At 51.1% G+C, this 15,000-nt stretch overlaps 2 protein-coding genes across 3 annotated transcripts in view; one reads left to right on the forward strand and one right to left on the reverse strand.

The window, feature by feature from the left end:
- LOC123763481 (mucin-22) overlaps positions 1 to 15,000 on the reverse strand; it is a 355,540-nt gene that overhangs the window by 318,866 nt on the left and 21,674 nt on the right. For both annotated transcript variants that reach the window (XM_069304642.1, XM_069304643.1), the window contains exon 2: positions 2,689 to 2,738. In XM_069304642.1, coding sequence (XP_069160743.1) covers positions 2,689 to 2,728 — 40 coding nt within the window. In that variant the 5' untranslated portion in view covers positions 2,729 to 2,738. The remainder of the gene's footprint in view (positions 1 to 2,688; positions 2,739 to 15,000) is intronic.
- The window catches only part of LOC123763480 (nascent polypeptide-associated complex subunit alpha, muscle-specific form-like), a 15,913-nt gene continuing 7,796 nt past the window's right edge, over positions 6,884 to 15,000 (forward strand). The window contains exons 1-3 of the mRNA XM_069304506.1: positions 6,884 to 8,077; positions 8,699 to 8,808; positions 9,420 to 10,785. Of these exons, the coding sequence (XP_069160607.1) occupies positions 6,884 to 8,077; positions 8,699 to 8,808; positions 9,420 to 10,785 (2,670 nt within the window). The remainder of the gene's footprint in view (positions 8,078 to 8,698; positions 8,809 to 9,419; positions 10,786 to 15,000) is intronic.

The following is a 15,000-nucleotide window of genomic DNA, read 5'->3' on the forward strand; positions in this document are numbered from 1 at the left end:
CAAATAGCTTGTCTTAATCCACCCTGTCAATTCCCCTGAGAATTTTGTAGGTTGTGATCATGTTTCCCCTTACTCTTCTGTCTTTCAGAGACGTGAAGTTTAGCTCTCTTAGTCTTTCCTCGTAGCTCATCCTTCTCAGTTCTGGGACTAGTCTGGTGGCATACCTCTGAATCTTCTACTAACTTTATCTTGTGTTTAACTAGGTATGGACTCAAGTTGGAGCTGCATATTCCAGGACTGGTCTGATATAAGTGGTATACAAGGTCCTGAACGATTCCTTACACAAGTTTCTAAAGGAAATTCTTATGTTGGCCAATCTAGCATATGCCGCTGATGATATCCTTTTGATGTGATCCTCTCGGGACAGGTTTGGTGTGATATCAACCCCCAGATCTTTCTCTCTATTTGACTCTTGCAGGGTTTCTCCTCCCAGAGGGTACCTTGTGTTCAGCCTCCTGCTCCCTTCGCCTAATTTCATTTCTTTACACTTTCCTGAGTTGAACTTTAGAAGCCATTTTCTATAGCATTCCACCAGTTTGTCCAGGTCATCCTGTAGTCTCTGTCTATCTTTATCTGTTTTTATTCTTCTCATAATTTTGGCATCATTAGCAAACATTGGGAGGAATGAGTCTATATCTTCTGGAAGATCGTTTACATATGTTAGAAACAGGATGAGTCCAAGAACAGAGCCCTGTAGGACTCCGCTGGTGACATCTCGCCATTCTGCTACCTCCTCCTTCACAGTTACTCGCTGTTTCCTCTTGCTTAGATACTCCCTTGTCCATTGGAGCATCTTACCTTTTGCTCCTGCCTGTTGTTCCAACTTATGTAACAGCCTTTCATGGGGCTGTAACAAAAGTGGGGTGTCAAAAGCTTTCTGACAGCTCAAGAAAATGCAGTCTACCCACCTTTCTCTTTTTTGCCTAATTTTTGTTGCTTGGTCATAGAATTCTATTAAGTCTGCGAGGCACGATTTCCATCTCTGAATCCTTGCTGGTGGTGTGTTAGAAAGCTATTTCCCTCCAGATATTCTACGAGGCTTTTCCTCGCGATCTTGTCCATCACCTTGCATGGTAAACAAATTAGAGAAACTGGCCTGTAGTTCAGTGCCTCTTGTCTGTCACAATTGTTGTATATTGGGACTACATTAGCTGTCTTCCAGCTTTCCGGTAGGTCTCCTGTTTCCAGTGACCTGCTATACACAATGGAGAGTGGCACCCTTACTGCTTCTGCACCCTCTTTTAGTATCCACGGTGAAATTCTGTCAGGCCCAACAGCCATTGTCACATTCAGCTCCAACAGATTCCTTTTGAATCTGATTCAAATTCTTCCAAGGTTGCTTGGTTTGCCGCCTCCTTATTTAGTGCAGGGGCTTCTCATTGTTATATTGTGAAGACCTCCTGGAATCTCTATTTGAGTTCTTCACACACCTCCTTGTCATTCTCTGTGTATCTATTCTCCCCTTTTCTCAGTTTCATCATTTGTTCCTTCACTGCTGTTTTCCTCCTGATGTGGCTGTGGAGCAGCTTTGGTTGGGTCTTGGCTTTACTCGCTATGTCATTTTCATACTGTCTCTCTGCTTCTCTCCTCACTCTGAGGTACTCATTCCTGGCCCTCTGGTATCTCTCCCTGCTCTCCGGTGTTCTGTTGTTCCTGTAGTTTCTCCATGTTCTTGTACTCATTTACTTCGCTACCTTACATTCCTGATTAAACCATGGATTCTTCTCCTGCTTTCCATTTTCTTCTTTTTGGGCCGGGATTACTGTTGTCTAAGTGTTGATGCCCCGTAAATGCCGCAGATGTCTTCAACACAGTGTTGTCGTTATGAGATGCCGCTATCATCGTCCTCAGTGGTGTCATCACCATCATCGTCACGGTACTATTTTCACTATCATTGTCCTCAGAAGCATCTTCACTATCACCTTAACTATATCCGACAACTGATTGTACAAACCCTCTCAAGGATAAAAGTTCCGATTTAAGCGTTTCCACAATCCACTAAACTCCCCGTCTCCATCTCAATTACTGACTGATTGTACCTCCTTTTCATTGAGCTGATTGTATTTTCTACTCGATAAGCTCCTACTCGTTGTATTTATTTGTCAATGTTGCACATGCTACCGGAATGGCAATGAGCACACGAGCCGTCACAATATTTGATATATAAACGGTCAGAAATTTTAAACATCAGAAAAACTGACGCTAATGAACATCACAATGAACTAGCAATAATAAACTTCACTGTGGAAATGTGAATAGATTTCCAATATTTGTATATATCAATTTATGTTACAGTGAGCGAAGGTGTTACAAATCTATAATGACACTTGACCCGTGCAGCGGAGATCAAGTGTGTAATTACAACAAAATACAAAATACAAATGTTTATTCAGGTAAGGTACATACATACAAGGTAAGATACAAAAGTTGATGGATCTGTAGTACATACAATGCCTAAAGCCACTATTACGCAAAGCGTTTCGGGCAGGATTTAAGCTCATTTCGATAAACATAGTACTCGATCCCACATGTTGGAAGTAAGGTATTAACTAATGGAGCAAACTTAGCTTGGCCCATGTAAACTATCCGATATCAGCTCTTAAACAGCTCACCTTAAGCGTCCCGCTGACAAAACATTGAGAACAGTAGATTGGGATTGAAAGTTGAAAAGGAGTTGCTGCTACTAACCGTTGTGCTGTGCCACGCTGGCCGCTGCTACTCCTTCCATCGCGGTCTATCTGTCAATGGACAAATATAATTAAATTAAAAACAACAATCAAACACAAAAAACACCAAAGTGTCAACAATCCAAACACATAACTAAGCCAACTAGTAAATCAAGTGTAAGATCACTTTATACACAAGTGTCGGACTCCAAGAGTTCAACCCGAGGCTCATCAACTGTATCTTTAGAATAAGTGCCTTGTTTGTTGCGACAGGCCTGCCTATATGACACCATAAAGCCATAGTTAACACTGATACCCGTAGCTGGATACTAGCGAATTACTCTCGGAAACAGATGCATTATACCTGCTTGATGCCTGCTTGATGGGGTTTTGAGAGTTCTTCTACACCCCAAGCCCGGCCCGAGGCCAGGCTTGGGTTGTGAGAGTTCGGTCCACCAGGCTGATACTTGCAGCGGCCCGCAGGCCCACATACCCACCACAGCCTGGTTGGTCCGGCACTCCTTGAAGAAAACTATCTAGTTCTCTTGAAGACGTCTATTATATTAAACAACTCTACACATAGCAGTGTACACATGTAAGTATGCATAATGTTGTACAGCTCTTGTTCTGCACACGGAATTGTACACATCTGGCATTGCGAACTTGAAATCAACAAGCAGGATAATATCTGTCAGGCTTGTGTGACCTCGATGATATAGAGCGCTGATGGGAACTTGAGCTCCTCTTATCTGCGTATCGATGACCCTGTTATCATGACGAATACCTTCATTATTTCCTCACCATTACTGATACTATTATATATAAAGGGCTCGCTTCGTCATTCTCTGCTGGCTGTTTAACTTGATGTCATACCTGAAGTGTAAACTAATACGCTTTATAATGTTACAAATATTACTGGAGCTCTACTAGTTAGTATTAAATATGAAAGTTTCTGTGATACTTGCCCTGGGAGCTGATATATGTACCTCCAGGTCCTCTCCTGGAGGTGTCTGTCAGGGTGCCTTTATGGATATCTTCAAGCACGCTTCAGGACAGAGCGAGCTTCTAGATATCCATAAAGACTCTAGTGGCGTGACTGAGACTACAGAATAAATTATACCAACATTTCTTCGACCGCTGCCTCCTGCCTCAGCCTCAGTTTGGTCATGGGGCATCGAAGGTCTCAGAGGAAACTGCCTTCTCGTCGGCCACTGAGTGCTGAGAAGCGTAGCATCATCCCAATTTGTTTAATGTGAGTAAATAATCCTAAAGTTTACGGAATAACCTCCTCTTCACCGAACCTGATTTCCTTTCCTAACTTTGTCCCATTGATACTCGTAGCTGTGAGCTAATGCTGACTTTATTTAAATAAATTTTAATGTCGAACTGATCGCTGACTGATATTCTAGTTATGGTGGTCCCCAGAGCGAGACCAAAGTGACGGCAGAACGAGTCTTATAATTATTCTTACTGAAAGACTCGTCCTCTGGCTGAGATGAGCATAAAGAAGCGCAAGGCTTCTTTATACAATATATAAAGAAGTATATACTTCTTAATATACAATATGAACTAGTTGCTCTAGGAGCAACTACTCTGACACCGCCAGCAAGGAGTAGTCCGACACAAACCATTTCAATACCAAGTCATGACAACATCTTGAAGGCGCAGTCTCAATTCCGGACATTACAACACTTACACTGTCTATTTTAGGGTGAACAAAAGTTAAGTGACTTTCTTGCAGTGTTAAATGAAAGTAACCGGGAAGTAGTTGATGATCTCAGGGCCACTGTGAGAGGAGTGTTGATCCACCGTAGACCACAGTGTTGACGTCGACTGTGTTATAATGGAGTGCTACTGTGATTACAGGTAATTATCGGGAGAAAGCGCTAAGTATAAGTATACAACACTTGGAAGGGATACGAGGACAAGGATAACAAAAAAAGGATCGGGGTGAAGGAATGGTGCCAAACCACTTGGACCGTCGGGAATTCAGGGTATACCTGCAAGACGCGAGTCCGTCGCTAGTCCAAGTGGGTGGACTATACAGAGTGGCTCCGGAATTTACATACAGCAATCTAAGCATACTGAAAAGTTCGCTAATGTTATTTTAGGCTTGGCCAATCAATGCCTGGAGATTAGAGGAAGGTAACTTTACATACATTGAGAACCGTTGACCTGTATTGTTGAGGGGCGTGTGAGGTGGTTGGTCGACCATCTGAACCAATCATAGTTGCTCTGAGTATACCTTAAACACTTTACATATTTAGGGTATACTTCACTTTACAAGGGTTCAGTGTCCTACGGATACCCAGCGCCTCAGTCTTACACCCTGTATAGCATCTGTGCCTCGTAATCAGTAGTGAGATCAGTTCTGACCTTGATTTGAGTGTTTGGTGTTCGCCAGGTCCATAAAATGAGTGCCTGTGTATAGGTGTTTGGGTCTCCCATCATAACATGTGTGGCACACTTCCAAACATGTCCTAGCCGTTTCGTATTATATACTAACTCGGCTGTAAGCTGTTATTAATAGCTGGAACAGCCATGAGTACGACATGTACACTGAAGAGCCATGAGTACATGACATGTACACTGAAGAGCCATGAGTACATGACATGTACACTGAAGAGCCATGAGTACGACATGTACACTGAAGAGCCATTAGTACATGACATGTACACTGAAGAGCCATGAGTACGACATGTACACTGAAGAGCCATGAGTACGACATGTACACTGAAGAGCCATGAGTACGACATGTACACTGAAGAGCCATGAGTACATGACATGTACACTGAAGAGCCATGAGTACATGACATGTACACTGAAGAGCCATTAGTACGACATGTACACTGAAGAGCCATGAGTACATGACATGTACACTGAAGAGCCATGAGTACGACATGTACACTGAAGAGCCATGAGTACATGACATGTACACTGAAGAGCCATGAGTACGACATGTACACTGAAGAGCCATGAGTACGACATGTACACTGAAGAGCCATGAGTACATGACATGTACACTGAAGAGCCATGAGTACATGACATTTACACACTGAATAACCATAGCCCAATGCTCTTATATGATTGAAACTACCGATGACACCATTGACTCACACGTCACGCTCTACTTCCTGCACGAGCACCATAAACCATTGAATGGTGAGTGTGGCGGGGAAGGTGGAGGTGAGTAAGGGGGGGGGGGTAGTTGCCATTCGACCAGTTGCAAACTCCCGAGAGACTATTAATGAGCTCAGCATAATCTTTCTCCATACCATCGACCCCATACAGGTGTACACCTGAAGACGTCCTCGAGGGCTCTCTCCACTCGCTGCCTCAAATATCTGACACACACACACACACACACACGAGGTAGGGGCCTCGTAGCCTGGTTATCTTGAGATGATTTCGGGGCTTTTAGTGTCCCCGCGGCCCGGTCCTCGACCAGGCCTCCACCCCCAGGAAGCAGCCCGTGACAGCTGACTAACTCTCGGGTACCTATTTACTGCTAGGTAACAGGGGCATTCAGGGTGAAGAAACTTTGCCCATTTGTTTCTGCCTCGTGCGGGAATCGAACCCGCGCCACAGAATTACGAGTCCTGCGCGCTATCTACCAGGCTACGAGGCCCCCCCCCCTGGATAGCGCGCAGGACTCGTAAGTCTGTGGCCCGGGTTCGATTCCCGGATCAGGCAGAAACAAATTGGCAAAGTTTCTTTCACCCTGAATGTCCCTCTTACCTAGTAGTAAATAGGTACCTGGGAGTTAGACAGCTGTTAAGGAGCTGCTTCCTGGGCGTGTGTGTGTGTGTGGGGGGGGGGGAATTAGTTAGTAACAGTTGATTGACAGTTGAGAGGCGGGCCGAAAGAGCAAAGCTCAACCCCCGCAAACACTATTAAGTGAATACACACAGACAACCCCCCCCCCCCCCACCCCGCTGCCTCTGCTTAAATAGTGTTTTACACAATAAAGAATCTAACACAACATATTTCTGCGAGTTATTGTGTGTTTTTTGTTCTCCCGCAGCGTGTAGTTGGCGCTACAGGCACGACGATGTGTCCCCCCCTCTTCCATCCCTCCCTTCCCTCTCACCTTCCCATCCCTCCCTCCATATTTCATCTCTTTCTGTCTCCTTCCTGTTTCCAGTTCCGTCTGTTCCTGGCGCCGTAAGCATGCCTGGCCCCGCCCCACTACGTATACGGCCATACTAGAAGGGAACATGCCCAGTAAGAGTGGTGTGGGCCCCACCGACGCCAACATGACCAGTAAGAGTGGTGTGGGCCCCACCGACGCCAACATGACCAGTAAGAGTGGTGTGGGCCCCACCGACGCCAACATGACCAGTAAGAGTGGTGTGAGCCCCACCGACGCCAACATGACCAGTAAGAGTGGTGTGGGCCCCACCGACGCCAACATGCCCAGTAAGAGTGGTGTGAGCCCCACCGACGCCAACATGACCAGTAAGAGTGGTGTGGGCCCCACCGACGCCAACATGACCAGTAAGAGTGGTGTGGGCCCCACCGACGCCAACATGACCAGTAAGGGAGGTGTGGGCCCCACCGACGCCAACATGACCAGTAAGAGTGGTGTGGGCCCCACCGACGCCAACATGACCAGTAAGAGTGGTGTGGGCCCCACCGACGCCAACATGCCCAGTAAGAGAGGTGTGGGCCCCACCGACGCCAACATGCCCAGTAAGAGTGGTGTGGGCCCCACCGACGCCAACATGACCAGTAAGAGTGGTGTGGGCCCCACCGACGCCAACATGACCAGTAAGAGTGGTGTGGGCCCCACCGACGCCAACATGACCAGTAAGAGTGGTGTGGGCCCCACCGACGCCAACATGACCAGTAAGAGTGGTGTGGGCCCCACCGACGCCAACATGACCAGTAAGAGAGGTGTGGGCCCCACCGACGCCAACATGACCAGTAAGAGTGGTGTGGGCCCCACCGACGCCAACATGCCCAGTAAGAGAGGTGTGGGCCCCACCGACGCCAACATGACCAGTAAGAGTGGTGTGAGCCCCACCGACGCCAACATGACCAGTAAGAGTGGTGTGAGCCCCTCCGACGCCAACATGACCAGTAAGAGTGGTGTGAGCCCCACCGACGCCAACATGACCAGTAAGAGAGGTGTGAGCCCCACCGACGCCAACATGACCAGTAAGAGAGGTGTGAGCCCCACCGACGCCAACATGACCAGTAAGAGAGGTGTGAGCCCCACCGACGCCAACATGACCAGTAAGAGAGGTGTGAGCCCCACCGACGCCAACATGACCAGTAAGAGAGGTGTGAGCCCCACCGACGCCAACACTCTCCTCCGGCAATCTGATAAGAGCGCCAGGTTTATGGCTGGCCAAGTTTTACTTCCTAAAGTCACTCAATCAAAACTTGCTACAACTTGGAGAGGGAATGTATGTTCCAGGGGGAGGCTTAGGGGGGGGGAGGTGGAGGTGTGTGGGGGAGGTGTGGGGAGTGTGGTGGGGAAGGTGGGGGTGAGTGTGGTGGGGCAGGTGGGGGTGAGTGTGGGGGTAGTTGGTGGATGTGTGAGTATCTAGGTGTGGATGAGGGTTTGAGAGGGTGGATGAGCCTATGCATATATGTTGTGAATACTGATATTGATATACAGGTGAGTGTGTTGATGGATGAGAATATGAATGTGTGGATGGGCGTGGATGGAGTCAGGTGACGTTGTCGATGTCATGGAATCAGAAACTTGTGAAATGCAAAAAGGGTATAGAGTAAAGGAATGATCCAACAACTGGCTACTAGAATTTAACTCAAGCAAGTGTAAGGTGATGAAGAAAGTTGTATGGGGTAGGAGGCCAAACACAAGGTAACAGCTGGGAGAGGAAATCCATCAGGAATCAGGATGAAAGTTCTGGGGGTTGATATCACGCCAGACCTGTCCCCCTGAAGCCCACATCAAAACTACAACATCAGCGGCGTATGCAAAGTTGGCGAACATAAGAAATGCCTTCAGAAACTTGTGTAAAAAATCATTCAGACTTTTAACTGTATACCTCGTATGTCAGACCAGTACTGGAATATGCAGCTCTGACGTGGAGTCCACATCTAGTCAAATACAAGACGAAATTAGAAAAGGTTCAGAGGTATGCCACGAGGCTAGTCCCCGAGCTGATGGGTATGAGCTATGAAGAAATATTACTGGAACTAAACCGTACGACACTGGAAGACAGAAAAGTTGGGGGAAACATGATCACTAACTATAAAATTCTCAGAGTAGATAAATATAAACTGTTTAGCATGGGTGGTAAGTGAAGAAGGGGACACAGATGGAACTTAGTACCCAAATGATTCACAGGGAAGTTAGAAAGAACTTTTTCAGTGTCAGAGTACTTAACAGGTGGAATGCATTAGGCAGTGATGTGGTGGAGGGTGACTCCATACACAGTTTATAATGTAGATATGATAGAGCCCGTAGGCTCAGGAATCTATACACCAGTTGACTGACGGTTGAGAGGCGGGACCAAAGAGCTAGAGCTCAACCCCCGCAAGCACAACTAGGTGAGTACAGGGCGGGAGGCCACAGCCTCAAAAGTTTCCTCTCTCCCAGCAGGAGATGACGACACCAAAGATAAGGCTATTAGGAAGTCCGAAACTTTCCTGACTGCTCTGAGGGAGGTTGTGGAAGATGGGGGAGGTAGGGGAAGAGGCGGGGTGAAGGAGGGCCCGACACCATACAAGACATTAAGTCAACCCAAGAGCCTGCGGGACACCCGCGCCCGCCTCAAGAGCCTGCGGGACACCCGCGCCCGCCCAAGAGCCTGCGGGACACCCACGCCAGCCCCAAGAGCCTGCGGGACACCCGCGCCCGCCCAAGAGCCTGCGGGACACCCGCGCCCGCCCAAGAGCCTGCGGGACACCCGCGCCCGCCTCAAGAGCCTGCGGGACACCCGCGCCCGCCCAAGAGCCTGCGGGACACCCACGCCAGCCCAAGAGCCTGCGGGACACCCACGCCAGCCCAAGAGCCTACGGGACACCCACGCCAGCCCAAGAGCCTGCGGGACACTCGCGCCCGCCCAAGAGCCTGCGGGACACCCGCGCCCGCCCAAGAGCCTGCGGGACACTCGCGCCCGCCCAAGAGCCTGCGGGACACCCGCGCCCGCCCAAGAGCCTGCGGGACACCCACGCCAGCCCAAGAGCCTGCGGGACACCCACGCCAGCCCAAGAGCCTGCGGGACACCCACGCCAGCCCAAGAGCCTACGGGACACCCACGCCAGCCCAAGAGCCTGCGGGACACCCACGCCAGCCCAAGAGCCTGCGGGACGCCCACGCCAGCCCAAGAGCCTGCGGGACACTCGCACCCGCCCAAAAGCCTGCGGGACACCCGCGCCCGCCCAAGAGCCTGAGGGACACCCACGCCAGCCCAAGAGCCTGCGGGACACCCACGCCAGCCCAAGAGCCTGCGGGACACCCACGCCAGCCCCAAGAGCCTGCGGGACACCCACGCCAGCCCCAAGAGCCTGCGGGACACCTGCGCCCGCCCAAGAGCCTGCGGGACACCTGCGCCCGCCCAAGAGCCTGCGGGACACCCACGCCAGCCCAAGAGCCTGCGGGACACCCACGCCAGCCCAAGAGCCTGCGGGACACCCACGCCAGCCCAAGAGCCTGCGGGACACCCACGCCAGCCCCAAGAGCCTGCGGGACACCTGCGCCCGCCCAAGAGCCTGCGGGACACCTGCGCCCGCCCAAGAGCCTGCGGGACACCCACGCCCGCCCAAGAGCCTGCGGGACACCTGCGCCCGCCCAAGAGCCTGCGGGACACCTGCGCCCGCCCAAGAGCCTGCGGGACACCTGCGCCCGCCCAAGAGCCTGCGGGACACCCACGCCCGCCCAAGAGCCTGCGGGACACCCACGCCCGCCCAAGAGCCTGCGGGACACCTGCGCCCGCCCAAGAGCCTGCGGGACACCTGCGCCCGCCCAAGAGCCTGCGGGACACCTGCGCCCGCCCAAGAGCCTGCGGGACACCCACGCCCGCCCAAGAGCCTGCGGGACACCCACGCCCGCCCAAGAGCCTGCGGGACACCTGCGCCCGCCCAAGAGCCCAATATGGAACACATCAGGAAGTCTCAGGAAGTGTGTGGGTGTCAGTCTTGGGTAAAGTTAAAGAGGTGTTGGTGAGAGCACGAGAACTGGGGGGTGAGAGTGAGGGGAGGGAGGGGTGAGAGGGAGGGGTGAGGGGGGTGAGAGTGAGGGGAGGGAGGGGTGAGAGGGAGGGGTGAGGGGGGTGAGAGTGAGGGTGAGAGGGAAGGGTGAGAGGGAGTGATGAGAGGGAGTGATGGGAGGGAGTGATGAGAGGGAGGGGTGAGAGGGAGCGATGAGAGGGAGTGATGGGAGGGAGTGATGAGAGGGAGGGGCGAGAGGGAGTGATGAGAGGGAAAGATAGAAGGGAGAGGAAGAATAAGAGCGGGTGGGAGGCAGGCATGAAAGAACACTATAGACACTAACAACAGCTGTGTTGATCCATTACTTTAGTATTTAAGTCATTACAAAATGGAGACCAGCTACCAGGCTTTTAGAAAACGGTCACAATAATAATACAAGAAAAGAAAGAGAAAACCCACTGAACTACGACCCAGAATCACTAAGAAGCTTCCTCTGCAAGTTCCTAAAATGTCTGACCCCGTGGAGACTCCAGCGATACAACTTTGAACAACTGATGTTACAATTCGTCACTGACAAGCTAATTAGGGTGTAAGAGCAAGATGATTGAAACCCAAGAGGAGAGCTGACACACTACACCTTCCTTGCTTGTTAGAGAGCATCCGACACAACTCACACAACAGTCCTAATATCACTACAATCACCTTCTGTGGTTAGTTGTTCAATAAATCAAATAATATAACTATATGTTTAACAGATTTTTAACTTTGTCCATGGGCGACGGAAGAAAATTAATATATGTTGCTTAGCATCGTAAATGTGTGACCACGACTGTGATAGAAAATAGTAATCAAAAAATGGAAGAAAATAATAATAATAATAATAATAATAATAATAATAATAATAATAATAATAATAAAGTGTTGTACTCAAGGTAGAAAAGCAGGCTGGTGAATTCAGAAGTGTTATGTAATATATGGTAATATACTAGAGTGGAGAGAGATGGAATCATAGGCATGAGATCATGCCCATACTATTCTTAATATATTTCACCGACCTGACGGATGAACTATGATCCTTCGTAATAATGTTTACAGGTGATGCAAAACTAACGAGAAGGCTGAACACAGGAGGACGGTGGTAACCTGCCAAGTGAACTAGACCACCTTGCTCCAGGCTCCAACAATGACCACTGAACATTAACACGGATAAATATAAAGTAATGAGAATATGAGTTGGAGTGTGAGGATCCACCCTAAAATACAGACCGAAGAGGAGTCATTCACGCAGCAGAAGAGGAGAAAGTCCTGAGGGTACACACAACCTCCAAATGATCAGAGGTTATCTTGAGATGATTTCGGGGCTTTAGTGTCCCCGCGGGCCGGTCCTCGACTAGGCCTCCACCCCCACGAAGCAGCCCGTGACAGCTGACTAACACCCAGGTACCTATTTTACTGCTAGGTAATCAGGTGCATAGGGTGAAAGAAACTCTGCCCATTGTTTCTCTTCGGCGCCCGGGATCGAACCCGGGACCACAGGATCACAAGTCCAGCGTGCTGTCTGCTCGGCCGACCGGCTCCCTCAGAGACACAGTAGCAGAACAACAGCGGTATCGTACGCCACACTGGCTAAACAGTAGGAGCGTCTACATTAACTTGGACAAAGGTGCATGGAACCTTCCGGACGCAATACACAACCTGCGTGACATTATAAATAATGCTGGTCCCTGAGCTGTGGGGCCTGAGCTACGAGGAAAGACTGAAGGAACTGGACCTCACCAAACTGGAGGGGAGGAGGAATAGAGAGGATATGATAACGTCATCTAATATTCTAAGGAAACATTTGCAAAGGCAGACAAACAATGTACCAAGTGAGGAGCAGAGCGAGGAACTATATAGAGTCATATAAGCCAAAGATGTGTCAGAAAGACCATAAGAGAGAGAGAGGAGGAGGGGGGAGATGGGAGGAAAAGGGAATGAGGGAGGGGGTAGAGGAGAGGGGGATGATATGAGAATAGAATATAAAGGGAAGGAAATTGGGAGTGAGAGGGAGAGAAGAAGAGATGGGGGAGGGGGGGGGGGGAAGCGAGACTCGGGCCCCGCCGGGTACCCCATCAAGTACCACTATATGTAGGACTCAGCAAGATGGAACGACAGTTACAGCCCCGTTCCTGTGCACTACGGTCCACTACGGGCTCACCATAGCCGTGCTACTTGGAACGTTTGGTCCCCAGTAGCTGAATCTAAAACAACAAACAACAGAGAACGAAGACCAATATCACAACATGTCTTCTCCAAGTGCAGCGCACTAGAAGGTGAAGGGACGACGACGTTTCGGTCCGTCCTGGACCATTCTCAAGTCGATTGTGATGAGGAAGTAGATGCATGTCTTCTCCAATGCGCGTTGATTACCATAAACGGCAGAGTTTCTTCAGCCCATTTATTGATTGATGAAGGTTAGGCCACCCAAGAGGTGGCATGGGCATGAATACCCCGTAAGTGGTAGATTCTTCAGTCGACCAAATATGGGTACGCCCGCCTGTCAATGGGTTCATGACGCTGGTAGAACAAACGACCTGGAGAATAACGACACAAACAATCCACGTTGCTCTCTACGGCCCAAACGAATCGTTGAACAATTACAAACAGCTAGAACACGGGTCATTGACGGTGTTACGCATCACTCACTCTCACACGGGCTGTGTACTCTTCCTGCACGCTACACCCTGCTGCTCTACACTTCCCGCCACACTTTATATACACTCTCCCAACCCTTCCTGTTTGCCTCTCTGTGAGGTGGTGTGGCTGCTCTCTGTGAGGTGGTGTGGCTGCTCTCTGTGGGGTGGTGTGGCTGCTCTCTGTGGGGTGGTGTGGCTGCTCTCTGTGGGGTGGTGTGGCTGCTCTCTGTGGGGTGGTGTGGCTGCTCTCTGTGAGGTGGTGTGGCTGCTCTCTGTGAGGTGGTGTGGCGTGCTCTCTGTGAGGTGGTGTGGCTGCTCTCTGTGGGGTGGTGTGGCATGCTCTCTGTGGGGTGGTGTGGCTGCTCTCTGTGGGGTGGTGTGGCTTGCTCTCTGTGGGGTGGTGTGGCTGCTCTCTGTGGGGTGGTGTGGCTGCTCTCTGTGAGGTGGTGTGGCTGCTCTCTGTGAGGTGGTGTGGCGTGCTCTCTGTGAGGTGGTGTGGCTGCTCTCTGTGAGGTGGTGTGGCTGCTCTCTGTGGGGTGGTGTGGCTGCTCTCTGTGGGGTGGTGTGGCTGCTCTCTGTGGGGTGGTGTGGCTGCTCTCTGTGGGGTGGTGTGGCTGCTCTCTGTGAGGTGGTGTGGCTGCTCTCTGTGAGGTGGTGTGGCGTGCTCTCTGTGAGGTGGTGTGGCTGCTCTCTGTGGGGTGGTGTGGCGTGCTCTCTGTGGGGTGGTGTGGCTGCTCTCTGTGGGGTGGTGTGGCTTGCTCTCTGTGGGGTGGTGTGGCTGCTCTCTGTGGGGTGGTGTGGCTTGCTCTCTGTGGGGTGGTGTGGCTGCTCTCTGTGAGGTGGTGTGGCTGCTCTCTGTGAGGTGGTGTGGCGTGCTCTCTGTGAGGTGGTGTGGCTGCTCTCTGTGGGGTGGTGTGGCTGCTCTCTGTGGGGTGGTGTGGCTGCTCTCTGTGGGGTGGTGTGGCTGCTCTCTGTGGGGTGGTGTGGCTGCTCTCTGTGGGGTGGTGTGGCTGCTCTCTGTGGGGTGGTGTGGCTGCTCTCTATGAGGTGGTGTGGCTGCTCTCTGTGAGGTGGTGTGGCGTGCTCTCTGTGAGGTGGTGTGGCTGCTCTCTGTGGGGTGGTGTGGCGTGCTCTCTGTGGGGTGGTGTGGCTGCTCTCTGTGGGGTGGTGTGGCTTGCTCTCTGTGGGGTGGTGTGGCTGCTCTCTGTGGGGTGGTGTGGCTTGTTCTCTGTGGGGTGGTGTGGCTGCTCTCTGTGGGGTGGTGTGGCTTGCTCTCTGTGGGGTGCTGTACCTGCTCTCTGTGGGGTGGTGTGGCTTACTCTCTGTAGGGTGGTGTGGCTGCTCTCTGTGGGGTGGTGTGGCGTGCTCTCTGTGGGGTGGTGTGGCGTGCTCTCTGTGGGGTGGTATGGCGGGCTCTGTGTGGGGTGGTGTGGCGTGCTCTCTGTGGGGTGGTGTGGCGGGCTCTCTGTGTGGTGGTGTGGCGGGCTCTCTGTGGGGTGGTGTGGCGTGCTCTCTGTGGGGTGGTATGGCGG

This window comes from Procambarus clarkii, chromosome 52 (genome assembly GCF_040958095.1).
Source record: "Procambarus clarkii isolate CNS0578487 chromosome 52, FALCON_Pclarkii_2.0, whole genome shotgun sequence".
Classification (NCBI taxonomy): domain Eukaryota; kingdom Metazoa; phylum Arthropoda; class Malacostraca; order Decapoda; family Cambaridae; genus Procambarus; species Procambarus clarkii.